General features: G+C 43.1%; 1 protein-coding gene and 2 long non-coding RNA genes across 3 annotated transcripts in view; 2 read left to right on the top strand and 1 right to left on the bottom strand.

The window, feature by feature from the left end:
* Window positions 1–23,172, bottom strand: part of csmd2 (CUB and Sushi multiple domains 2) — a 264,361-nt gene extending 241,189 nt beyond the window's left edge. The window contains exon 1 of the mRNA XM_028036079.1: window positions 22,725–23,172. Coding sequence (XP_027891880.1) covers window positions 22,725–22,920 — 196 coding nt within the window. The 5' untranslated portion in view covers window positions 22,921–23,172. The remainder of the gene's footprint in view (window positions 1–22,724) is intronic.
* On the top strand, window positions 4,203–4,520 carry LOC114155937 (uncharacterized). The gene is made up of 2 exons (XR_003597868.1): window positions 4,203–4,343; window positions 4,425–4,520. It is a non-coding gene; the product is annotated as an uncharacterized LOC114155937 (long non-coding RNA).
* On the top strand, window positions 9,346–9,663 carry LOC114155938 (uncharacterized). Its single transcript, XR_003597869.1, has 2 exons — window positions 9,346–9,486; window positions 9,568–9,663. It is a non-coding gene; the product is annotated as an uncharacterized LOC114155938 (long non-coding RNA).
* Window positions 23,173–27,970: the final 4,798 nt, after the last annotated feature.

The raw sequence follows: 27,970 nt of genomic DNA, 5'->3' as shown, positions 1-27,970 counted from the left end.
AAATAAATGCCATTAGTTCTTGTGAACTAAATAGGTGAAGCAGTCACCTATTTATCCTCCACAGCACAAAAGGCTGCATGCAAATTTGCATGTGCAAAGTCTCCCAGATTTCTTTTGCTTACACTTTTTGCATGATTTTTTTGAGGTGGATCAACACAATTTAAACACTTTATTTAAAAGAAAAACATTACTAATTTCTTTTAGAAAAACCTTTGCATATTTCTTGAAACAGATTGTATGTTTTGCAAACTCTATGTACATTTGGCAAAATGACCTGGATAATGCAGCACAACATCATGGATCAGCTGCAAAAGGTCACATCTCTCCAAAAACACTTCATGTATGTTTCAAAACTAAACTGAAGAGCATTGCCTACAGGAGAGTCTACTGTAGAGCTGCCTCCATCATAGATCGGACCCACCCCCAACATGGACTATTCACACTCCTACCTTCTGGCCTGACGGTCAATGGCCACATTTACAATTGAAGAAGGGATGCTAATTTGAGCCATCAGAGTCGTCAGTTTGGTAATGCCAGTGTTAATAGGGTACTTACCTCTATTTACCGGTGCTGGTTGCACATTGCAATGGACGCCATCTTGCTGGTCCAGAGACGAGGGAGTTATGATTGCAGGATGGTGTGGAAAGCCTCGCCCTCGCGCTCTGGCTTTTCAAAATAAAAACTCAGGCTAACCATTTTTCTCGGAGGCCAGGTGTCCGGTATTGTTTGTTTCTCACAGGAGCATTACTTAAACTGACTTGCGCTTGGCAGATCGTCTTTCTGCAGCTTGTATAAAGTCTATGTGTGATAGGGACCCTGTGTAAGCCGGACAGAGAGAACTTCCGGGTCAGATATCTTGTCAAAAATGTTGTCATGAAAATCGAAATTGAGTGCTCGTTATCCGGTTTTTCTATTTTCGTTTTGTTCACTAAATGGGAAATCGGATAACGGGCCGTCATCCGATTTTGGTTTAATAAACGAAAAACTAGTCTATTTTTGTTTTTTCATTTTTCATTTTAAACAAAAGAAACTAACTGCCTGAAAATACACGGACCGCAAAAGGTAAAGAGCTGGAAAAGCAAAGTGAAAAACTACGAGAGGAGAATGCTGGTCTTAAGAAGAGGCTCAGAGAAAAGGTGCAGAATGAAATGGAGAAAGATGAAGACATCAGGACTTTAGTCATATGTACTCTGAAGCACATCGTTCCTGAATCTGCATCAAGGCTGAAGGGGGACGTGCATGTTGTTCATCGACTGGGACGAAGGATGGAGAACAAACACAGAACGTTATTGTGCTATTTACACGAAGATTATTGAAGGAAGAAATCTGGAAGAAGACCAAAAAATCCACTTATTGCAAAGAACTGGGCATCCGGTTTGCTAAAATGCTACCCAAAGAAATCTGGGAGGAGGGAAATTGTCTGTGGCTGCAGATTGATCAAGCCAGGGGAGCCGGGAAGGTGGCCTACTGATGGACGCCAAATCGGACTGGAAGGTACCTATACTGACTAAGGTGGAGATGTAGACTTTGTAACAGGACCTGCTGCTCAACATCATTTTGTGGTAATCAGTTTAACTGAGTTTTCTTTTTCTTTTCTATTCAAGGAGCTTTTTTTTGTTTGTTTATAATGTTGAATATGAAAATTTCATTTATTTCACTCAATGTTAGCATATCTAGCTACTTCACTGACTCAATTGCTTCGGATGCAGATGAGGGTTTTCTTCCATTGGCTTTTTGTCCACACAATGAAACGAGCACATAAAGCATTTTGGGTTCTCTCTCCAAGTTTAGAATTTTTAGCCAAATTCTTTTTGTTTCCTTATCTGTCGGTAGGCTATGAAAACTACCTCTTATCACAGAAACACTGTCTTTTTGGTTTCGGGAGCACGTTCAAAACACACCTGTTGCTGCCACAAATTAAGTTTGGTCTAATTATTAGAGCACAGCAGTTACCCGAGTTTCACAGGGGCATCTTACGGCCCTTTCTAGTGGCAAGTTGTTCTCTAGAACAGATTAATGTGCGGTTCGGTTCAGTTCGGTTCGGTTCAGGTCCAGTGGGGAGATTCTCCGGGTTACGGACAGCTGCGGTCTTTTCTCCGCTTATTTGCAGCGACACTCAGCAATGGAGAACCTCGACGTTCTGGTTGTGATGGACTAAATAAACCCAGATATATATATTTTTTGTACTATAGAAATGTATTGCTGGCCCAAACATAATGATAAAGATTCAGATCATGAACTTTATGACTTTTTAAATCCAAATGAAAACTCAAATTCACATCACACCAAGCTAATATTATGTATTTCTGCTGTTTTCCACTGTTGGCACAAACCTGCAGCTCAGAACTCTGACCAGCTTCTCTGCTTTTCTCTTTGTTAAAGTCGGTTCTTCAGAGAGACGAGCTGCTAGCAGCGCTGCTAATTCACCGTCACTCCATTACCAAACTTAACGCTGTGTTCCTGTCGCTCCCCGTGATTAAACTCACAAACTGTCCTCTGAACTGAGCAGCTCTCTGATGGCAGACGGCGTCTCCGTGAACAAGTTTTACCAAACATTGTACAGTAACTGAAAAGAGAGATGTAACTTCTATCATGAATATAGATGAACAAAAAACCCTACAAATTACAGTAAAATGCCGCTACGTCCGGTGGGCGCCGGAAGTAAGACTCATAATCGTTTCCACAGTAAGCCTCCCAGGAATAGAGAGTTCTGGCAGCGTGGCGTGCTGAGCAGTACTACTTCTCTTAAACAATTCCTCAAATAAGAGTTAATGAATTTTAGAATCGTTTCACACAGTAAGCCTCCCAGGAATATGGTGGAAAATGAGCTGGCTTTGCTGTTGCCTGGCAACATGGCATACATGACATTATTCCACTGATGTAATCTGATGATGCCAAAGTGTTATGATGTCATAAGGGACAAGGCATCTGTCCCTTATGACATCACAAGGAACAGATGCCTTGAATATCCAGCGTCTGAATCAAACTTGCAGAAGTCAAGCAGCAGCAGCTCGGACGTTGGGTTTTCCATATTGGATTGAACAGTGCATTTTTTTGTAGCTTTAGTGATACATCAGTCGGACAGCCAAAATGCTGCCAATTAACACTTATTGTTTAACAGAATGCGAAATTAAACAAATGAGTAGAGATGAAATGATCGTCGTGATTCTGGATTTCATGCAAAGATTTAAAAAAATAGATAAGAAGCATCGGAGTAGACCCGCAGTGGAGGAAGAGTTGAAAGCAGCTCAGGAAGAAATTGTGCATCTAAATCAGAACATTGGTTCACTCAAGGAAAAGCTAGATGAGTCTCACAGACAAAACAAAAACCTGAACTTTAAGACAATCCCAAAGTTAGAAAGTGAGATAATGAACCAGAGGTCCCACAAGAATCAGTCATATCAGAAGGCAAGAGCTCTCCAGGAGGGAAAACCCTTGAAGAAGCAGGCCGAGAGCCACTCAACGCTCCCAGCCTTACAACAGCAAGAAAGCTTAAAACTACAGGAAGAAGACTTACGACGACAGCAAGAAGCCATGGATAAGGAAAGAAGTTTTTACCGCACAGAATTTGATTGGAAAAGGCTGAAGGAGAAAATTCAGTCCTTAAATGGTCAGATACAGGCACTAACTCAAAACAGGCAGAGGGATCAAGAGTGCATTAAAAATCTCACTGAACAAGTGAATACGATGAAAACTAAGTATTACAGGGAGAAGAAGAAATACAAGGATTTAAATGAATCCATAAAGAGCAAAGAGACAAAGGTACAAGTGTTATGTTCCGGGGTTCTGGCTGCATGGTGGGAGTTCCTGTGCACCCTTATTACCTTTTACCACCAGATGGCGACAGGTTCCGGTTGGAGTGCGGTGGATTATTATCCGCAGCTGTTCGTGATCATCTTCATCAGCGGCGCAGACTTAAGGAGTTGGCCGCCAGTCCAGCGTCGCCTGAGTGTTAGCCAGTCACGGTACCTCTGAGCCCCCTGAGCCCGTCTCTGTGTTTCTAGTTGTCTTGAACATTCTAGTAATTATCTTTGTTTACTCCGTTGCCTTTTAGGTGATCCTTTGATGAGATCCCGGTTGAATTCCTGGTTTATGAACCACCCTCGTGACGCCGTGGAAAGTATCCACAGGTTGCCCGAGTTCCCAGACTCACCTCTCCGTTGTTTTGCAATTATCTCCTGGACCCCCACGGCTGGCGGCCGTACCACTCCTCCGTCTCTCCGCTGCACCCGAGCCTACCTGTCCGCTGCCCGCCGCACTCCTCCGTTGTTCTTGGACCCACCAAGAACCGAGACCCCGGACATACTTTGTTTCCCCTCCAAGACTCCGTTCATCTGCAACAAGTAAGATCAGCCTGTTTTTCCCAGAAAGATTTCCTTTCTTCCCACGACCCCTGAACTCACCACTCTGCTCTTTCCTCGTAGTGAACCATTGTTGCCGTCACTGTCTTTGCCCCTGGACCAGACCATCCTGATTCTCGCTGATAATTGTGTGATCATTATTAAATCATTTAACACTGATCCTACCTCTCCTGTCTTGTGTTCTGCATGTGGGCTTGTTAAAAACTACCATCATGACAGAACACTCAGGCCAACAAATCAGCCCAGCAGACGCAATCCGGAGAGCCTTAGCCGAACAACAATCTACATTGCAAACTCATGAAAACGCATTAAGAGAGTTAAGTAGAATCCAAACTGAAACGAACCAACAAGTGTCTGAATTAACCCGTTTCCTTCGAGGTTCAGCCCCTCAAACTTCTCCTCCAGATCCCGCTCCAGCTTCTGACTCAGCTCTAGCTTCAAACCCAGCTCCGGAGATCCAATCCACGTTTTCTGAGGTCCGTCCACCTACACCCGAAAGATTCACAGGTGACCGGAGAAAATGTAATGGTTTTCTCCTTCAATGCTCGATAATGTTCAATCACTCCCCGAGAAGCTTCCCTTACGACAGCTCCAAGATTGCATACGTCCTGTCCTCGTTGTCGGGACAAGCTTTGTTATGGGCCGAAGCTCGTTTCCCAGATCCAGCACGCTATGGCTGTTCATTTGATGAATTCATAAAAGAGTTCAGACAGGTGTTTTGTCAAGATGCTGACCAGTCATTTAATTCCAGAGAGTTGTGGAATATTAAACAAGGAAATAGAACTGTGGCGGAATTTTCCGTTGATTTCCGCATCAAGGCTGCAGCGACAGGCTGGAACCCAGCCGCGCTTAAGAGCGCATATTATAACGCGTTAAATGAAAACATTAAGGATGAGCTGGCTACTTTTGAAGAACCTAGGACCCTAGAGGAATTAATTAGCCAGACCATCCGACTGGATCACAGAATCCGGTCCCGAAGGAGAGATTGGGGTCGTAGGAGCCAACCATTTAGACACCGCGGTGGCTCCGCTTCCCCCTCGGCAGTTTCTCCGCCCCGAGCCTTTCAGGAACCCGAGCCCATGCAGTTAGGTCGGACTCGCCTGACTCCTGAGGAGCGCCAGCGGCGCATTTCAGCCCGCCTTTGTATTTATTGTGGTTCCCCGGGTAATTTTCTGGCCAACTGTCCGGTTCGTTTAAACCTCCCGGTCCGCCCGTAGCAGCGAGGAGGTTGGCGGACCATCCCAGCGAAAGAGACTCTCCTCGCTTACTGTTGCCCGCAACCATTTTGATTCAGACCCAGTCATTTTCTTTATCCGCCCTAGTCGACTCTGGTTGCGAACAAGATTTGATCGACGACTCCCTGGTGAAACAGATGAAAATAGAGACCGAACCACTACCTGTTCCACTGCGAGTCACAGCATTAGATGGAAAAACGCTGCCACACATCACACATAAAACCAAACCACTCCACCTCATCATTTCTGGTAACCACAGTGAGTTTATTTCATTTTTTGTATTTTCATCAGCCAATTCCCCCATAATTTTAGGTTTCCACTGGTTACAACTTCACAACCCACAAATAAACTGGACCGAAAAACACCTAGAATCCTGGTCCACTTCTTGTCACTCATCTTGTCTCCGCTCAGCTGTTCCCCCAGGTCCTCCGCCGGCTGAGCCTCAGGAGGCGGACCCGGTCGATCTCTCCACAATCCCCTCTGAATACCACGACCTCGCTCCTGTGTTCAGTAAGTCCAAGGCTCTTTCTCTCCCTCCTCACCGTCCATATGATTGTTCCATAGATCTCCTGCCGGGGGCTCCGTTACCCACCAGTCGCTTATACAATATTTCTCGACCTGAAAGAGACACTATGGAAAAATATATAAAGGAGTCTTTGGCAGCCGGTATAATCCGCACCTCATCTTCCCCTCTGGGAGCTGGATTTTTTTTTGTAGGGAAGAAAGATGGATCCCTGAGACCCTGCATAGACTATAGAGGGTTAAACAATATTACAGTTAAGAATAAGTATCCCCTGCCATTATTATCATCTGCCTTCGAACCGGTGCACGGTGCTACAGTTTTTTCCAAACTCGACCTGAGAAACGCTTACCATCTTCTGCGCATACGCAAGGGTGACGAGTGGAAGACTGCATTTAAGACACCTACTGGCCATTTTGAGTACTGCGTGATGCCTTTTGGCTTATCCAATGCGCCTGCATTTTTTCAAGCCCTAGTAAACGATGTTTTAAGAGACTTTCTGAACATCTTTGTTTTCGTATACCTGGATGACATTCTCATTTATTCACAGACTCTAGAGACACACAGACGCCACGTTCGCATGGTTCTCCAAAGACTGCTCGAGAACAAACTATTTGTCAAAGCTGAGAAGTGTGAGTTCCACAAGCCGTCAATTTCCTTCTTGGGTTTCATATTAGGGGGCGGACAGGTACGGCCAACGGAGGAAAAGATCCAGGCAGTACTGCAGTGGCCCACACCCGAAACCCGCAAGCAGCTCCAACGCTTCCTCGGATTTGCAAACTTTTACCGCCGTTTTATCAGAAACTACAGTCAGACAGCTTTACCACTAACTGCACTAACCTCTTCCAAGATCCCTTTTAGTTGGACTCCGGAGGCTGAAGCGGCGTTCTCACGCCTCAAGGCCCTCTTCGCCAACGCACCCATCCTGATTCAGCCAGACCCGTCCCGACAGTTCATTGTCGAGGTCGACGCCTCAGACACCGGAGTTGGTGCGGTTTTATCCCAGATCTCTCCTCGCGACAATAAAACTCACCCATGTGCCTTTTTTTCCCGCAGATTATCACCTCCAGAGAGAAACTATGATGTGGGAGATCGGGAGCTACTAGCTATAAAATTAGCCCTGGAAGAATGGAGACATTGGCTGGAGGGAGCAGAGCATCCGGTGCTGGTCTGGACCGATCACAAGAACTTGTCCTACCTTCAGTCTGCCCGGAGGCTCAACCCACGTCAGTCACGCTGGTCACTATTTTTCTCTCGATTCAATCTCTCCATCTCATATCGCCCTGGTTCCCGTAACATCAAACCTGACGCACTTTCCCGCCTGTATTCATCTGATGATTCCGAGAAGGCCCCTGCCACTATTCTTCCTCCCAGTTGTACAGTCGCCACCGTTACCTGGGAGATCGAAGACATCATTACACAAGCTCAGTTGACAGAACCTGCACCCGACACCTGTCCACCCAACAAGCTCTACGTTCCTGTCTCAGTCCGAGCCCGTTTTCTCCACTGGATCCATGCCTCAAAATTCTCTGCACATCCCGGAATAAGCCGTACCATTGCACTCGTCAACCGCAAGTTTTGGTGGCCTTCTGTCCATAAAGATGTCAGTGAGTATGTCCAAGCCTGCACCACCTGTTCCAGAAATAAAACCTCTCCCCAACCACCATCTGGTCTCCTGCAACCTCTCCCCATCCCCAATCGGCCATGGTCTCACATATCTATAGATTTTGTTACCGGCCTACCTCCTTCCAAGGGCATGACCACCATCCTCTCCATCGTCGACCGTTTCTCCAAGACCTGCCACTTCGTTCCTCTCCGTAAGTTACCCACAGCTTTTCAAACCGCTCAACTTCTGATCAAACACGTTTTCCGACTCCATGGCATCCCACAAGACATCCTCTCTGACCGAGGTCCTCAGTTCATCTCTCAGGTTTGGAAAAGTTTCTGTTCGGCTCTCAACGCATCTATCTCACTCTCTTCCGGCTTTCACCCCCAGACCAACGGTCAAACTGAACGGCTCAACCAGGACCTGGAAACCACCCTCCGCTGCTTCACCTCCACCAACCCCTCTGACTGGTCCCAATTCCTCCCTTGGGTGGAGTACGCTCACAACAGCCACATCTCAGCAGCTACCGGTATGTCCCCGTTCGAGGCTTCCATTGGTTATCAACCCCCTCTTCTTTCCTCAGAGGAAAAGGATATTTCAGTCACCTCAGTCCGTCATCACATCCGCCGTTGTCAGAAAGTCTGGAACACCATTATCCGTAACCTCAACCACACTGCAGATAGAAATAAGCGCCTGGCTGACCAGAAGAGAAGACCAGCACCCATATACATCCCAGGTCAACAGGTTTGGCTTTCTTCACGTGACATTCCGCTCAAATCCATTTCCAAGAAGCTCTCTCCCCGATACATTGGTCCCTTTCCCATTGAAACCATAATCAGTCCGTCTGCTGTCCGTCTCCGTCTGCCCGCCTCCCTCCGCGTCCACCCCACCTTCCATGTGTCCCAGATCAAACCTGTCCAGACCAGCACGCTCTGCCCTCCAGCCGAACCCCCTCCACCCCCCCGTGACATTGATGGTCATCCTGCATACACCGTCCGCCGGATCGTGGACTCCCGTCGGCGAGGTCGCGGCTGGCAGTACCTCGTCGATTGGGAGGGCTACGGTCCGGAGGAAAGATCCTGGATCTCTGGTTCTTCCATCCTAGACCCTTCCCTTATCTCCGACTATCGTTCCTCGTTGCCTTCCAGTTCGTCTAGGCCGCCAGGTGGCGACCGTTGAGGGGGGGGTACTGTTAGGTTCCGGGGTTCTGGCTGCATGGTGGGAGTTCCTGTGCACCCTTATTACCTTTTACCACCAGATGGCGACAGGTTCCGGTTGGAGTGCGGTGCATTATTATCCGCAGCTGTTCGTGATCATCTTCATCAGCGGCGCAGACTTAAGGAGTTGGCCGCCAGTCCAGCGTCGCCTGAGTGTTAGCCAGTCACGGTACCTCTGAGCCCCCTGAGCCCGTCTCTGTGTTTCTAGTTGTCTTGAACATTCTAGTAATTATCTTTGTTTACTCCGTTGCCTTTTAGGTGATCCTTTGATGAGATCCCGGTTGAATTCCTGGTTTATGAACCACCCTCGTGACGCCGTGGAAAGTATCCACAGGTTGCCCGAGTTCCCAGACTCACCTCTCCGTTGTTTTGCAATTATCTCCTGGACCCCCACGGCTGGCGGCCGTACCACTCCTCCGTCTCTCCGCTGCACCCGAGCCTACCTGTCCGCTGCCCGCCGCACTCCTCCGTTGTTCTTGGACCCACCAAGAACCGAGACCCCGGACATACTTTGTTTCCCCTCCAAGACTCCGTTCATCTGCAACAAGTAAGATCAGCCTGTTTTTCCCAGAAAGATTTCCTTTCTTCCCACGACCCCTGAACTCACCACTCTGCTCTTTCCTCGTAGTGAACCATTGTTGCCGTCACTGTCTTTGCCCCTGGACCAGACCATCCTGATTCTCGCTGATAATTGTGTGATCATTATTAAATCATTTAACACTGATCCTACCTCTCCTGTCTTGTGTTCTGCATGTGGGCTTGTTAAAAACTACCATCATGACAACAAGATAATACTGCTGCGGAAATACCTAAAAATGAAACACAGACCAACGATCAGCAAGCCAAATTTCTACCATCCATTGACGGAAAGTCAATTCGTTATAAAGGAACCTTGCCTCTGGGTGGAGGCAGGTTAGATCCAGTATTGAAAGAAGACAAGCTCATAACGATAGAAAAGCTAAACCTTAGCCCAATACCCCCTAGCAAAAAGAAGCTTGAAATGCCATCATTTACACTTTCAGGCAGGAAGATTGTCATCAGGGAACCTGAGCAGAGAAAAAATAGTGGTCAATCAGGCAGGCGTGCCACAGTTGATGGGAACGTTAAAGTTCCCTCATTAGAGGTTAAAGGCAACAAGATATTATGAGGTGCATTTGTGAGCATCACATACAAGAGGCGTATACACCTTGGGGCTGGGCTTTAACCCATGGAGCCCAGCCGGGCACAGCCGAAGAGGAGACATGATTCCCTCTTCACACGGGTTCACCACCTTTGGGGGAGACAAACTGGTGGGGTGCAGAGTCAAAAGGATGGCAGCTGAAGGTAGGGACCTTGGTGATCTGATCCTGAGCTACAGAAGCTCAGGAACAGACCAGAGTCTGGTCCTCATTGCCGGCAGTACCTCGGGCTCGTTTCCAGTGAGAGTTGGACTCCACCAAGGCTAATCTTTGTCACTAATTCTATTCAATACTTTTATTGACAGAATTTTTAGGCACAGCCAAGGTGTTGAGGGGATCCGATTTGGTGGCCTTAGGATCAGATCTCTGCTTTTTGCAGAAGATGTGGTCCTACTGCCTTCATCAGGTCGTGATCTACAGCTTTCACTGGAGCGATTCGCAGCCGAGTGCGAAGTGGCCGGGATGAGAATCGGTGCCTCCAAATCCAAGGCCATTGAGTTCTTGAGCCGGAAAATCTGGTTAGGATGCCTCCTGATATGCATCCCATCTCTTTAAATGCAAAGGTTTTCTCCGGGTGCTCCGGTTTTTCCTACCTTCGGGGAAAAAGTGATTAGGCTAATTGGTCTCTCTTAAATTTACCTTTGTCTCTCACTCACTAATATTTGAAGACATTCTTTAAATGGACACACTTTAAACTCAATGCATAGGTTTTCTCCGGGTGCTCCGGTTTTTCCTACCTTCGGGGAAAAAGTGATTAGGTCAATTGGTGTCTTTTAAATTTACCTCTGTGTCTCACTCACTGACTGTTAGAGATACAAAGAATATGAACTTATCTAGTTCAGATTCTTAATGCGTTTCTTTTTAGCACACACTCCTTACATGGCCTCATAAAATGGCTTCCAGTCCTAATGTTTCTATATTTTATGTTTTCTTAGTCGTCTTAATTTTGAACAGGTCATAGAATATGATCAGTCTCTCTAAGCTGGAGTGTCTTCCTGTTAAAAGGGAGTTGTTCCTCTCTACTTGACTGCTCAGGATGAGGGACGGTAACAACTATCAATTGGATAATTGGATGAATGGATTAATGATTGGATTGGATGCAAAGTTTTTCTCCCGGTGCCCCGATTATTTTGACTATTCAGGAAAAGAAGTTTTTAGGCTAAGGGTGTAACTTTGTGTTGCAAGTTGGTGGGGATGAAGTGTGGGGCGTGGGGGGGGGGGGGTGCTGATGCACCTACAGTCACTGGACGACCTTTTCTTTTCTAGTGCTAAGAATAAAGCCAAAACTTACACGAGAATGCAATAAATTAAGATATGATGTGTCTTTAATATAGCAAATAATAAAGACGCAAAACCTTTTTTGGGTCTGGTTGGGGCAGTTAACTCTTTATTTAGTTATTATTGGATTCTATAAAATGTGGCTTAAAGCTGAGATGCTGATGTTTGGATATGTAAAACATATTTTATCTCTGCTAATAAATCTATAGTTTGGTTTCTGTCAGCTCTAGAAACAAAAGAGAACAAAGCCAATTTCTCTTTATAATGGCCCATAATTTAATTTTACTTAGCAGGAGTCGTGGTTTAAAATTTAACAAACTTTGGCTCTTTATGCTTTATGAAATATTTCATCCTATTTGATGATTGATCTGAATATTGCCACGTTCTATGAACAAATGATGCAATTTGTCCAGGTGAAAACAGGGTGTTTTTTATGTCAGCCTGTCAGCTTAACGTCACACGCAGTGACGGTTCAATTAACACAAAATAAGGTGAACTGCACACATTTTCTGACAGATAATCAGAAGTTCAGGTGCTTAAGTAGCTAATCAATTCAGATCAAACATCAAATAGGGCGAAATATTTCCTAAAGCATAGAGGAGCCAAAGTTTGTTAAATTTGAAACCATTTAATGGTTATTTTTACAGCAAAGTAAAATTAAAGTACTGGTCATGTAAAAGAGAAATTCGCTATGGTTCTCTCTTGTATCTTTACAGAACTGACAGAAACCAAACTATTTATAGATTCATATGCGGAGAGAATATATACATTTTACATGTCCAAACATCAGCATCTCAGCTTTAATGCGACCTCTTTGAAATCAATGACTGCAGGGTGAGGCAAATGGCACTTTTGACAAAACAAACTTGGTACAGTCTGCTTAAACTTAACTTAAATCACATTCTTTTAAGTCAGGAAAAAAAAAAAAAAATCTTTAGAAGGCATTCCGCTCCAGAAAGTGTCAAAGAAAGACACAGCGCAAGTACCAGCAAAAAAAGCAGACAGAGCTGATACTCAATAAGTACTCAGCAGACACTCAGACAAACATATATAAAACTGTAAATAAGGGGACATGTGTATACTGCTCCATGCTGACGGCGCAGATGTCCCACTTATGACATCCACAGTCTCTTGAATTTCTTTCGAGGATCTGATGATGCCTATGGCAACACGTACATGCGCAAGAGCTTAAAAAATATGCTTCGATCTGGTTGGAGGGCTCATATGTGTGGTGTGTAAAAAGCCCACATGCGTAGATTATTCCCATAGATCTTGGGTTCAGAATGCTAAAAAAAACACACACACACACATGAGAAGCTGGGAGAAATACACATTTTGAATGAATGTATGCTCACACTCTTATTTGTTATCAGGGACTGGTGAAAAGAGCACAATGGAGCATGTGTCCTCCCAGACAGAGGAAACGAAGGGAGGAGCGGGGCAGTTTCCTTCCAGCTGGGTCATATTTAACCCACGGTACTGTCGCTCCTGCCAAAAGGACATGCAAGGCGTCCAATTCTATCCCCACAGATGACAAAAAAAAAAGAAAAAAACAATCGTTACACTAAAATAAACTTTGGGGGGGGGGGGGGTATTCTTATTTGCATGAAAATGTTTAACTAGGTCTGCATTAGCCTGGCCTCCCTCTGACTAACAGCCCTTTCCACAACCTGTTCACCGAGGTTTGGAGTTAATCAATAGACGGTAGCTCATTCAGAGTCAAAGATACTCTTCTTCTTGAGGCACCTCTCTTTGTGCATAGCTTCTATTCAGCCTCAGTAGAAATGAGCTTTCCACAAAATAATACGATGAGACTAAAGGCTTGGTGAAACATATATGTCTGATCTGTAACAGTTCATTTCAGGCTAACCCTGGATTATCTATTGATAAAGGGAAGATGAGTAAAGAAAAAAACGATGCTTGTTGTTCCCATGACAACACTATACAGGCAGATACAAAAGGCAAGACCATTAATTTATCCTTACTAAAGTCTGCTTAATGTGCAAATTTAGCTTTTCACGCACAAACCCACCAGTGTATGCAGCCTTACAATGCACTACTCAGATGTCTGAAATAATTTCTTTTCCCCCAAACCCGACCCCTCTTCCTGCCTTCTTGATGCTTGTAAGCACAATTGTGTGTGACACTGACGTGTGAAACAGCGAAAGTCAATTATCACCTCATTTTCATTCTTCTCACATGCGAGAGCAGAGCGCCTGGAGTTTGCTCCCGTTTTGGAAAAAAAAAAAAAAGCCACATGCAGCCTCCCACAAGTTTCCCCCCAAAATTACACCAGAAATCAGTCGAAGTCAATAGCGTCGTTTAACGTGTGACGTGCCTCTCTGAGGCAAACACGCCGATGAGCGGTTTGAGCAAAGCGCAAGCGAAAGATCATACGTGAGCATGCGCTCCCCGTTTGACGAGCTTGGATTAAAGCCAGGGCGTGTAAGCACCGATCCAAAGGTCAGACTGTGACTGTCCCAGCAGGGCAATTCCATCAATCACGTAGAGTTGGATGAGCAGGCGATCAATCCGAGTTACTTCTCGCAATGGTACACTTTAACCTTTCAACTCAGATTCAACCATGCCCCCAGGGGGAGGCTTGACTGACAGCTTGTGAAGCACAGTTGCAAGTGATGAGTTTCACGTGTAATCATATTGCTTCTGCTACATGTGTGGTTACAGGCACTTTGCATTCCCACATGCATGTCCATGTTGGATGTGGAACAAGCATTCATCAATTATTGACCCTTTGGGGAAGATAAAAAAAAAAGAACAAATAAACATTTTGAAAGAGTCAGAAACGTAACAAAGTCAGGCTCAATTAGCCTAGAAACGTGTAGTTTGTAGTTTCAAAAGTCTATCAGCTTGAGCCTAATTCACGCCATGCAAGACACAGACTATGGTTTCAGATATCCAACGCAGTTCAGAGTTTCAGTAAATTCAATTTCTCTTTCTCCTGAAATATGCAGCAGTACTTTAAAGTCAAGAGACTCAAAAGCTCACTCCATTTAAACTTGTTAAAATGTCTCTGTTTTCATAATTGATGGTCATCCATGCTGGCATCCTTTGTTATTCAGGTGTATTCCTGTTCCATTCAATGTATTTTAAAATCAACACTAAATCCAGGAAGCTTTTCAACACAGATCTTATTTCTTTTACTAATTAATTAACCAATCAATGAATCATACTTAAAAAATAGCAGCACAACATGATTTATGGTAAATATAAAGAAGAGACAAACAAAAGATAAACTACTGAGCTGAGAAAAGGTATTATCTAATAAAAATGTATTTAAAATATTTGGTAAACACAAATATTAATGTTGATTTGATGGACATCAACTGTAGTCGTGGTAATCACGCTCACTATAATTCTAAGATGCATAATTTCCAAAATCCTGGTGATACTGTGGTGGGTGGCGACTGTGGGCAACACCAGCTGAATTCTACTGTCATTTTGCTATAATTGGTATAAAACATTCCATCTTTTACTCAAATGAAATAAAAAAGAAACCAAACATCCACCTGCTCATGTTTATGTGGTCACTATAGTAAGCACTGCAGCACAGCTAGGTGCAATCAGGATGGTAGAAAAGCAGCTAAAAACTGCAGTGAACCATTTCTTAAAAAATAATAAGTGGCTATCAATATGTTTCTTTTTTTTTTTTTTAGCTTTTTTATTCGGCAACCTTCTGCTGGTCTGTACTGAGTGCGTTCTTTAGTTTTCAAGATTGATGTAGATACTTCAACAAGCCAGTGTGACAAGTTGATTCATCTTAAGCAACAGGTGTTTGTCACAACATACCCAAGGAATGTATTTTATAGTAGTTGACTTAGAATTTTCCGAGCAATCACCGAGGCAGTTGTTTTTTAATGTACCTACTCTTAATATTTCGGAGCCATTTTTAGTGGACAGCTGAACCCATGCTAACTAAATGTTTACCATAGCAGTTTCGCACATAAAGGATGACAACTATTCAAGAACTACATTCTTTTTTTAAAATTATCACCCAGCTGTGCACCTTATTAAAACTTTTTTAAAGGTTTTTTTTATTGTTTTTTTTTAAAACACTTAACACATTAACGCACATATAAAGTATAGTTTTTGTCACATTTGGATTTTATTACCTGGAGTCTGAATGACTGGCTGTGTCTCTCAGTGTTATGAATGTTGGTCATTACCAGCTGCTGCAACGGGCTCTTACCGCAAATATTTACAAAGCCATTACAGGCGCAGATGCAGATGTATAATTAGTATTCTCGGCAGACTTTTGGTTGCAGCAACAGTCACGCTGCCTTACTAGATTTAAGTATTCACATGAATGGGTAAATTATTACATGGCATTCGAAGTTTAAGGTGTCCTCATGAACCCATTGACTTGCATGTAAGTGTTTGGGTTTTTTTGGGGGGTATGACTGATAAGGGTTGAGCATGCTTCGGTGAAACTCGGATACATTCAGATATAACATGGCTGTCATAAAGTTTAAATGAACAGACGTTACTGTCAACACAAAACAAAATAGTGAATAAAGGCAAGTGTAGAAATCTGAAAGATATTGGTTTGATGTGGATATGTTTTAATCAGTGATGTAGGAAGACTTATTATTGCAATATTTATTTGCTGTTTGGAAGAAAAAAAAACAGAACAAGAACTTGGGACATTTTTGCAACTCTTCTAAAATGCATACAAATGGACATGTGTCGTATTAGTTAGGAAATATGCCTGTTCCCAAATTACAATGCTTGTTTCTCAAAATGTTGTTGCTCTGAATAAATTAAAACACACAAATTGTAACCATTGGATTAAAAAGAAAATCTGTCATCTTTAGGTCATTTTCATGTGGCGTCCAAAATTACAGTGAACACATATCAATGTCGGCGAGTACAAATGGCTAAGCATTTTTTTCGTTCCTATTTATTAAATCCTTATCCATCAGCAGCCTTCCAAACAGAGCATCGTTAAATCTTCGGCTTGCCTTCTGTTGGTCTAAAATCTAAACTTGAACAAATCTCAAAATAGTCTTCCCCGGTGTGGGAGTATAAGTCGCCTCCCACACTCTCTCGACGCTTCTCTCCACACGATAACTCTACCTTGTTCCCAGAAAAAAGGCCAGTGACAGATTGCCTATACGGCAAACGGTGAGAAAGGCAGAAGTGGGGAAGAAAAAGACAAGGACAAGGACAAGGTACCTCCTTCCTGATATCTAATCTTCAATCTCTTGGATCACTGGTGTCTGATAAGAGCAGTGTAATTCGAGAAACTAAAAAAACGCTGCAAGTAAAATCTCTGTCGTGACAAGACAGACGGGTCATCTGTGTCTATCTTTTGCTTTTCAGGGATTTACAGTAGCTGCTTCATGCTTTCTCACTCCCCACAGCGGTCACGTAATATGCAGATATCCATATAGGAATCCTTGACAACGTCGCCTGAAGCTTATAAAAACGACGTCCTTTTTTATTGCAGTATCATAGTGTCATATTTGAGTACATTTGATCAAGTGGGAAACAGAGAAATTTGTGTCAAAACATTAGTTCTTTTCCAAAATCGCCAGTGACAAAGCAATTGATTAGAAATCAACCTGCATTTTCTTCATTTTATGCTCTACTTTTGAACAGCGGTCACAGGTACCAGGAACCTAAAAATATGCAAGCCACGAACCTTTGATTCTTAGGCATATAAAAATGACGTGACACAGATTTATTTCTTTTAGCCGCTGGGCGAGTTCTTATATCAATACTCTCTTTCATCCATGACGGGGGCTCTATGATCCTGTGGGCCTGGTTCTGTTTCAAAAGGCCTGGTTTGAGTGCAAGTCATCAGAAGCTTTTCTAAAATGCCAGGAAGTTTCTTGGTTGTTTCAGCAGGATGACGATCTAAAACACACGACCAAGCCAATAATTTACCACAAGAAGATATGTACTTACAATATAGTACTGTGATAAAAGATCAATTAATGAACATAACTATAAAAGCGGCACCAAAAATGGTGCCTGCAAGTAAAAACTGAGCCAAATATCCACATTTATTAATTTAATCTTAAACTCAGGGGCATAGTGAACATTATATCATATGTGTGTGTCTCTCCAACAAAGACTTTCTCAAGTTGTGTTAGATTTGAAGGAACTGTCTTTATAACAGATGCCTACAGACATATAAAAATTGTCGGTTAACGTGTTTGGAGTAAAATTAAAGAAGGGTAACATCAAACTTTAGCGAATCTGATGTTTATGTTTTGTGTTTTTTTTTTGCGAATGTAAAGCTTTGTTTCATTTCATGTTTTTTTGCGTGTGACGTAACTGGCGAAGTTGGATGTTTGGCTGCATTTTATCTCAGTGGGTGTCTGCATGTGCGTGAAATTATGTGTGTGTACCGATGCGGGGCTGTAATCGGCGTGACGAAGTGCGGCGACAGAGCCCAGACCATCTGGAGACAGAGGACGGCATGAATCACCAGAGCGATACGACAAAGGAGGGAGCGGCAACCTAGAGGGACGAAGGTCCAACGGAAAAAGACGGAGGAGTGCGCTGGCACATCAGCTGCCTGATGGGTAAACTAAGGCGAGGAAATCCAAAAGCTTTGTGGGTTCTCTTACGGATTTTATTTTTTTTCCTGCAGCTCACAACCTCCGTGTCGACAGTTTCATCTAATCACTCTCTGAGTAAATGGAGGCGGCAACTCACAAAGTCATCCAACCACACGCATACATGTGCCCACAAGCTTACTTACAAGCTGTTAGTTGTTAAAATAGGTGTCTGCTTGTTGCCTGATAAGAAAATAAGCTCTCCAAATAGATGATTTGCTCAGAAAGGGGGGGAGAGGGTGGGAATCACCCAGCTCTAAAAAGGCACCAAAACATAGAGGTCAAATTAATGCTCAGCTGCTGGAAGATTATCACCCATCTACAACAATATCCTCTCTTTTTTCCCCATCTCTGTGCGTATCCTCCCATAGTAACACATCTTTATGATCAATATCTTTATCAGTGGATCACTTTGGCTCTTTTGCTAAGGCACAGAAACGATGACAAGGCGGCATTACCCATCTAGTTATCACCAGGGATAGCGCTCGGTTTTCCTCAGCCACAATTCATGTTGAGGTATCGGGAAAAGCAGATCATATGAACTACAAGAGCGGATGAGAAGTGAGAACACCTAAATCACTGTTATCACGAGATTTAATCCACTGTTAACGATGCCGGTCAGAAATCCACTTCCACTGTTAAATATCATAAATAAATTTTGGGAAGAATAAAAAAAATTAAATAAAATAAACAACAACAAATATTTGAGTAACTGGGCACAAACGTTAGAATAAAACGTGTAAGCCACGCAGGATTGAAATTATACATACAGTACAGGCTTGAATACGTATAGAAAAATCCACATTAATACTTCAAAACTGCATCTTTAGAAAAGGGTTTTTTTACTCCTCAACAGCATTAAGACATGACTTTACATTTATAATGCAGGATGTCAGGGCAGTAGGTCTTCCACAGCACTTCAACCCTTTCCTGGGTAAGGTCGAAGAAGTGTGGCAGAATCTCAAAGAGCTGCTCTGCACAAGCTTTTGAGACCCTGAGGCTGACATTATTTGGACCTCTCCAGCTGACTTCCAGACAAACAAACAATCTATATCATCATCTTTTCTTTTTGTCACAGGTTGTCTCTGGACAAGTGGTTTTTCCTCACCAAGCAGAGAAAGAATCTGATTTGCCACGAGAAGGTCTTACTTTGGAGATGTATGAGCACACCTCAGTTTTTCTTAAAACGAGTACCATTGTTTCTTTTTCTTTTTTTCCTTTTCTTTTTTTTGTTGACAGTCATGTTTTGGGATGTAGAGGGGAATCCGATGGTAAATGGACTGAAGTTAATAACAGCTTTTCTAGTCATACTGACTACTCAACGAGCTTTCACCCATCCACACGCGTCTGTAGACCAATACACAGATGAGTAGACAACTTGGGTGAGTGTCTTGACACTATCTGACCTTGACAAGTGCCAGGAGGAATCTACTCTACCCACTGGGCCACAGTCACCCCAGAGTCCCACACCAGGCCTTGTCCTTCTACTCTTCTGTTTGAAATACACTGAAGTTGCTAGTTGCATTCCACTCTGGGAATACAATAGTTTGGATAAACCACTAATAGACCGAAATTAATTTATTATTTATGTCAAGATGAGTGGATGTAAACTCCAGGCTGATACTATTGCTTCACCAAACATGCATTAGGCAGCATTTAAGTCCCCCCAGAGAAAATATTTGTTCAAAATGCATTAAAAAAAGTGGTGTTACCTTACTGAATGATGAAATAAGATCCAGATGAACATATATATATATATATATATATATATATATATATATATATATATATATATATATATATATATATATATATATATATATATGTATATATATATATATATATATATATATATATATATATATATATATTGGATGAAAAGTTATATAGTTATCTAAAGTCGTTTTGTTAAGTATTTTTAGGTCATTTTAGGCCACACCTAAAACAGCCATAAATAGATCTTTATGAATGTTATTGGATTTTTAACAGGTGTAAGCAACATATTGAGAACATTTCCTCCTAAAACCCCTTTAACCTTACTTACATTATTAAATTCAACAACGACAATTTACTCAACAGGTGACGTGCCTCCTGTTTTGTTACTTAAATCGTTTCAATTTCGACGCTATTCATTGCAAAAAAAATAAAAATAAAAAATTAAATACACCCACCAAATATATGATCTAAGAAGCTTAATCACTAACTCGCTGACTATGTTTTAACAGAAAAGAAAAGAAATTTGCTCTTTGCGACGGATTAATTTCCGCTAAAAGCGTTAGCTACTGCTGCGGAGTCTGTTGCTTGCGGAACTGTCCGCGGTGCTGATCTGAACTTTCTAATCCGTGCGGCGGATTCTGCTGCGTCCTGTCGCTCTCCGGGGTGTTGGAAATGTCAGCCAACCTCCGGACACTCGCTGCTGGTTAAACTAGCAAATTAGCAAATTCACAAAGCCTCAAATGCAGGAGGCACTTGAATGTGCTAACATTGCAGCGCGCTAGCGAGCCAGCAGGCGGGGCCACCCACGGAATTAGAAAGTAAGTGGTAAACTGTTTCAAGCATCCAGACCCTCAACAAAATCAACATCACTTACATAACTTTATGGTTAATTACAGGCGCAGGCCTACAGGACGTGATCTGGCGTAAACCAACGTCACGACAAAATGAAGTCGGAGATAGAAAATTTTAAAAATATAAATGCATCACAGGTGCATTTATTGAGGGAGACGCGTCGCCCTCAACCAATTCCCTTCCCCTTCACTTTGCTGTTAAATGAATGGAAGCTTATTTAACTTTTTTTTTTGTTATTGTTGAAAAATGGGGGGTTATCTGGGCCAGCTTACTGTTCAAACAAAATAGTTGACACTTTTAGAAGAGAAGGAAGCAATCAAAAGAGGAACAGTTAATAAATGCAAGCAGGGATTTTACAAAAAAAAAAAAAGGAGGAGGTAGGAAGGTTGGGATTCATTGGGATTTTGGCACATTCTTTTCAGTTATTGGACTTTAAAAAAAAAAAAAAAAAAATCTTGCTTTGGCTTTAATAAAAGTGACCAGGAAAGGTCCCATTCTGTTCCCTCTCCGCTGTGTAGTGCGAGGCTCTGGTGCCGCTCAATGGGGGGAAGGGGCAACTGCTGGTGGCTGCGGCAGCACCGCCAGACCTCATCAGCACCGGGAAAGCGTGAAACATAAAAGCCGCTTTACTGCCGCCACTCCAAGCACAAGTTGTTACAAGTCTCTTCCGCTCTCCAGACTTTAAAAAAAAAAAAGAAGAAGAAAAAAGTGTGTAATAAGTTGGAGTCGATTTATTGGCTGAAACCCCCCGGTGGAGAGTGGAGACAATAAAAGCTCCCTGGGTACAAATAAAACAATATGACGTAGAATGGGATTTACTCAAGTCGAGGGGAAAATGCGTCGCTCTCATCAGGACTGAGCTTATAGCTTCAACGGTACAGGTGACGTGTTGGATCAAAAAGTGGGAGACAATGTGCGCAGAAAGGCCTGAAAGGTTCAAGTTTCACCCACCACCACCACCCTTCCCTTAAACTCAAGCTGCCCAAGCTAAAGGTTAGGAGAGTCAAATTCATATTGTGGCAGTATTCTTAACATTTCTTGTTTGCTTTTCTTTCTTTTTTTCTTCATTTTGCTAAAAATAGGTGCTCGCTCATTGGTGCGGAGCCAAGACAGAGATAGAGCGGCTGCCTTTCTCTCTTTTTTAAAACAGATCCCCACTCGGTTCTTCCCCCCTAAGAAGGTTTTAAATAACATCGTGAGTTGCTGTTTTTTTTTCTTCTTCCTTCTTGATGCAGATGAGCATCGCCTTGAAGGGAGCCCACTCGGTGAGTGGAAGTGTAGATGAACGGGAAGAGTGGCAATCTGTTGAATGCTCGAGCTCGTGCTGCTTCAAGGTTTGTGACAATTGCGCGCGCACAAGAGCGCAGGACAACCCGACCTGAACAGACAGAGGCTGAGAGAAACTCTTTGCAACACCAATGCTACTTTAGAGAGCAGGTAGCACAAAAAGAGTAAGATTTATCTATGCACTCTCTCCCTCACTCTCTTTCTGCCTCACACACACACACACACACACACACACACACACACACACACCTACCTACACACACACACACACACACACACCAGCTCTCGGACTCTGAACAGCATAATAATCAGCCTCCTTCTTGTCCATCTCAACGGATTTCCTCATGAGGGCAAATGCATGCTGTCCCACCGCTGTGTCTCTTTTACCACGGGAAGAGAAATAATTTTTTTTTTTTTTTTAAAAAAGAACCTTCTCCAAAACAAGCATCCCGTTTCTTAATGGAACCAGAATCCGATGAGTCAAGGTTGTCGAGTCCTGAGGATCTGCTGCCACCAAAATACCCAACCTCCAGCAGCTAGCTAGCTTTTCTTTTTTTTTTTTTTCAACACTTTACGTGGTTGACGAAACAGCGACGTCACACCGAGATCGATCGTGTAAAACACTTTTTTTTATCTTTTTTTAAAGAGCTTCTCTGGCGTGCGGGTTGCGTGATTTGCATTCAGTCAAGGACCGATGAGGTGGAGGGAAAGAGTGGGCGGTGGAGTGTGCGGGGGTAAAGCCTGCTGCATTTATTTATTTATTTTATTTTTTTTACACGTCTTCAGCTGAAAAGATTGGGGGAGAATTGTGAAGGGAGAGAGAGCGAGAGAGAGTGTGTGTGTGTGTGTGTGTGTGAGGGGGGAGAGGGGGGGGGGGGCAGAAAACTCACCCTCAACTGTGGCGACTAGCATCAGCAACCCCATGTAGAAGAGCAGCACTCGGCTCCGACAGCAGCGCGCCTGAGCTCCAGCTTTCATCAGAGCTGCTAAAACCCCAATGCCATCATCTCCCTTTCTGCATACGGATTCCGCTCTCCTTCCAAGTCCCGGTGCTCCGTCCCGATCCCGATTTGAAGTGGTGGTCATGGCAGGGTCTCTCTCTCTCTCTCTTTTTTTTTTTCTTTCCTTTTTTTCTGGCAGGCACGATGAGTTCTCAGATGCTCAGAAGAGGGAGATTCACTCGGTGTCGGAGCTGAGAAAAATCCCAATGCATGGAGGAGGCTCGGATCTCACAGCTGGACTGAACCATGTCATGCGGGGGACCAAAAGGGGGCTCAGAGTCTCTCTCTGATAAGATAGATTTCACACCTAAAAGGCAAACCGTAGGGTGGTGGTGGGGGTCGGCGGGTGTGGGGGTGGGGGGAGACAGAGAGAGAGAGAGAGAGAGAGAGAGAGAAGGAGAGGGAGAGAGAATTGGCCAGTGATTTACCCACCACCTCCAAAATGAAATTAATAAATAAGATCACGAAAATCTCTCCTCCGCTCCAGAAATGTAACTGATGGTACCCAAATCCAACAGAGCTCGCTCTCTTTCTCTCTCAATTTCTCTCGTTCCTCCTTTTTGTTTTTTAATCTAAACAGTAGGTTGATTTTACTTCCAGTAAATCCACGTTTGAGCTCGTCATTAGACGGAGATTCATAAAAGGCGCCCCGTCCAAAGGAGATGTTATCCAACGATCCAAGAGAAGAAGAAAAACCAAAAAAAAAAAAGAACAAAAAAAAAAAAAAGAAAACCTCTTTCCTCGACGGCTTGGAGAAGTTTTCGAGCCCGCAGCCTCGGAGCGTGTTCAGTCAGTGATCGGAGGATGCGGTAGGTCTGTCTGTGGTAATCCCAGCATCTATCGCAGCGAGCGGCCACGAAGCGTCGACTCGGGGTCTGCGCGACGCCAAGATTCAGACTGCAGACCTGCTCTCCACTCTGCGCGTCTCTATCTCTCCTCGGTGTCTGCCCACCCGCCTCTTCCCTTCTCTCTCTCTCTCTCCCTCACACACACACACACACACACACACACACACACACACACTTTCTCCTCTGTCCTTTGAGATCAGTTCAGAAGATGTTTGCAGTAAAGTCAATGAATGAAGATGCTCCACTCTACTCACTGAATCTCAAATAATAATAATAATAATAATAATAATAATAATAATAATAATAATAGTAATAATAATAATAGTAATGTAAAAGACTCAGGTCTTCTTGTTCTGTTTTGCTAAGGCGTGACTTGGGGGCCATCGTGTCCGTCCATTAAGACCAATCATTGGACTCGCCCAGCAGTTTAACCTGCTATGTTCACATTCTGCTTATTACACGTGAAATGGATGCCAAACTACCCGGAACTATTGCTCCCCCCCAATACTCAGTAAATTTGAATTTCACTTCCATTTTTGCACAGAATTATTATAATTAGTTCTCGATACGCTTGGGTGGTGGGGGGAGCAGGGAGCGGGACCGCGCTGCTACTTTTGCTTGTATCGGATATCGATCAAACATTCTTCGGTTTCCAACAACCTTCCCTGGCGTGGGCACGTTGCATGGACTCATTAGGTTTGCAGTTACATTCTTACTCGTGTTTGTTGAGTATGAGGAGATGCATTCAGGACCCTCCTGCTTAAATCAAACACGTGTTAAGTCATTTAACTATTCTTCTCAGTCGCCGAGTTGTTCTTCCGGAATTGTATATCGTTTCCATGGCAGCAAGAACGCGCCAGGTGGACTGTTTCCCTTTGTGCTCAGAATAGCAACAAAACAACACACGCTTTTAAAAGAGTAAGATTCCACCCAATATACATATATATACACACACACACATATATATATATATATATAAATAAAAAAAAAAAAGAAGAAGAAAAAATAATGGTAGAAGATCCTTGGAAGCCACTTAGTACCAGCGCACGCTTCAGCGCCCTCGCTCCGTTCCCGCGCCGCACATGGATTCACCCAAACGCGCCCAGAGATGACTTTGATCTGGTCTGTGAAATCATTTGGAGCAGAACCACCCACCTGAAGAGTTCGGCACAGCGGCCAGTGGATACGGACAGCGTCTTCTCTGACCACGAGCTGAGTAACGTGTAAGGCAGAATCGAGAATTATGGAGAGAGTGCCTCGCAAAAGTATCCACACCCTTGGGGCCCCCCCTGCCCCCTCCACCCTCACATTTCGTCTTGCCACGGCGACAAAACCCCGAGCTTTCGGGTGTTCTGACTTCTTTTTTTCCAGTTGCTCGCTATTTTTGCTCCCTCCATCATCCCATCAGCTCTGACCGTGCAGTTCACCTGCTCCTGCTAAACAAAAGCATCTCCACAGCACAATGCACCCACCAACAAGTTTCAATGTGGGGATGGTGTGTCCAGCGTGATGTGCAGTGCTAGAAGCTCAACTACAGTGTTTCTGACAAAAGCACCTTCTACACATTTACTATGTTTCCTTATGGAAACATTTTTTTTACATAGGATTCTGTGCGGCTTTCCTTCAGCAGTGGCTTTTGTTTTTCTGGCCTCTCACAAGTAAAAGCCACATTTGTAGAGTGAATCTCTGCTGCTCCTCCAGAGCTATGATAGGCTCTTACTTCTCTGATTTTCCATTTTAGGGTAGGTGGCCAACGCTTGATCGTTCTGAAGCGGTACCACGCTTTCTCCCTTTTCAGATAAAACATTGGATAGTCATGTGTGATGTATTTTCCGCTTTGGATCTCTCTAAAATCTCTATCCCTGAGCTGCCTGGTGTGTTCCTGGGTGTCCATGATGCTCTTTCTTCATTCATGTTGTTGATATAAACAAAAATAACACTTAATATAGAAGCTTCTAGAGGCAACGTCTGGATGGAATTGGTTGTGCTGGATTTTTGTTGTTGAATGTGTTAAAGTATAGAAAGTTGAATGATGGAAAAAAAAGTTCAAGGGGTGTGAATACTTTTGCATTGTACCGTATTTGTCTGGATTCTTACTCATATGTGTTAGCATGCGTGTGCCTACTACACTATAGCTCATAAGTGATTCATTGTAGGCTGACTCTTGATTTTTTTTTTTTCTTTCACAGCATTAGGTTTTGTATTTCTCTTCAGGGCTTAATAAATCTTCCTAAACGATGCTCTGGCAGCTGCATCATTTTGTTCTTATGGGGTGTTATCATTTCATTTGCTCCTGAGGAAAGTAGTGGGGGCCCCCTCAATGGTTCTCACTAACCTTAATTATGGAAATTAATTCCTGTACATCTCAGTAGAGTATGCGACCTGAGGATAATGTCAAAGTAAATTATTTTGTATTTTATATGCTTTCCTAGGGATTTGTTTTACTGTTTATGTGAGTTATGTAATAAGACAGATGCATCCTCTCAGTCTAGAATACGTGCCCCAATTTTCCCCACTGTGAGACAATAAACGATATTCTATTCTATTCTATTCTCAGTACATGCTGTTTAACAGGGTCTATTTAATCATTTATTTGTTTACCAATAATTGAAAATGGCTATAGAGCAATGTATCAAAACTGTTATTTTAATGCAAGGTTGCATCTCCGAATGATGGCAATTGGTTTCTCGTGTTCGCATTGGATCAATTTAAGGTTCATACTACCGTAATGACTACCAAAACCTCACAAAATAAAAGATTTTCATGTGATGAAAATGTTATCTTCAGAAGTCTTTTTGATTTGTTTGGCCTACATTGCACCTCCAGCAGATGATATAGTTATCTGTTTGGTCAGATAGTTGTATAGTAGGAAGTGTGGATGGAAATTAAAGCCTATCTGTGACCTATATCCCATAAGAGTTATCAAAGAATTTCCTTATAGAGCCACCGTACAATGTTAATGTACACCATCTGCTCACCAGCCACCTGGACGTACCATGAGGTCCCCCGTTATCATAAGCATCCCGGTCTCACAGGAGCGTCTGTTCTGCATTGACAGCTTGACAGTCAATAGGCTGGTGCCTAAGGAGCCTAAGCCCCATTAAAATGCCATGCTTTGAAAATGGTGCCATGCAGCAAATGTTAAAAATGTCGCCGGTGACCTCTAGATGGTTGTTTTTCCAGTCAATAATAATATCAAGGATATTTCACACAGTGACACTTAGAATGCACTCTGTCGTCTAACTGAGATGTAGGTCAAGAATGAACAAAAAATGTCTTGTGATTTCATTATAATCGCTGTGCAGACAACTTCACTTTTTCAAGTTCGGCAATTTTGTGAAAGCCAAATTAAAGCTTCCTTTGCAAACGATAGTTTAGAAATGCACGCCCAGGAAAGAACTGGCCTAATTAACAATAATTAAATGTGTTCATTTATCACAGTCCCACTCATGTCTGTGTGTTTGTGTAAAGAACCGAGGAAACAGAGACTTTATTCAGGTGTTGTGTCAGGAGAGCAACAAGGCATCCACTGACTTTCCTCTTCCTGTCCTTATGTCTTGGACCGGAGGTCAGCAAGGTCCACCTACCATCCAAAGAGTGTTTATATAAATGTTAGTACTGTACGAATGAGGAAAAATGTGTTTCATATTTTTTCGTATACATTTTGAAAGCAACCATACAGTTTCGGAATATGGCAATGCATTTGAGATTATTGGCTGGAAAAGAACAAAAAAAAAAAACCCAGCAATTTCAGAATGATATTTTTTTTATATCTGTCCTTTGGCTGCACCACTCTATTACTTATGTCAGTGTTTTTCTTTCTGTCTAGTGCTGATGGGAATCGGAAGGAGAAAGATGATCTCCTTCCAGAAACACAGTCCATGGAGGACGACAGGTAACGTGCGAGTCTGCAGACTTTCCCAGACCACATAAAGAAAAATAGAAATGCCATGCAGAAAGCCAAGAATCATTTTAGGTTTGCATGTGATTTTTAAATGTTTGAAAGGTTAAAATCGATGGTGGAGAAATGCTGAACTTTGACGTCTGTAGTTGTTCAGTGCAACAGCCTCACAAAAGGCTAATTTAGTATCCAAAAGGCAATCATTGCAAAATATCAGCAGTTATCAAAAGCTTTCTTATTACTGTCCTCTTGTTTCTTCCTGTGAGCCCACTTGTCTTAGTCCAAAACTGAAAACAACAGCATTAAAGCTAGTGCTTGCTTTGCGTTTATTGTTTAGCTCAAACGAAATATACTGCTCAAAAAAATAAAGGGAACACTTTAAGTGT

Source organism: Xiphophorus couchianus, chromosome 13 (genome assembly GCF_001444195.1).
Source record: "Xiphophorus couchianus chromosome 13, X_couchianus-1.0, whole genome shotgun sequence".
NCBI lineage: Eukaryota > Metazoa > Chordata > Actinopteri > Cyprinodontiformes > Poeciliidae > Xiphophorus > Xiphophorus couchianus.
The sequence above is the reverse complement of the archived record's forward strand: the minus strand, read 5'-3'. Positions and strand labels throughout refer to the sequence as shown.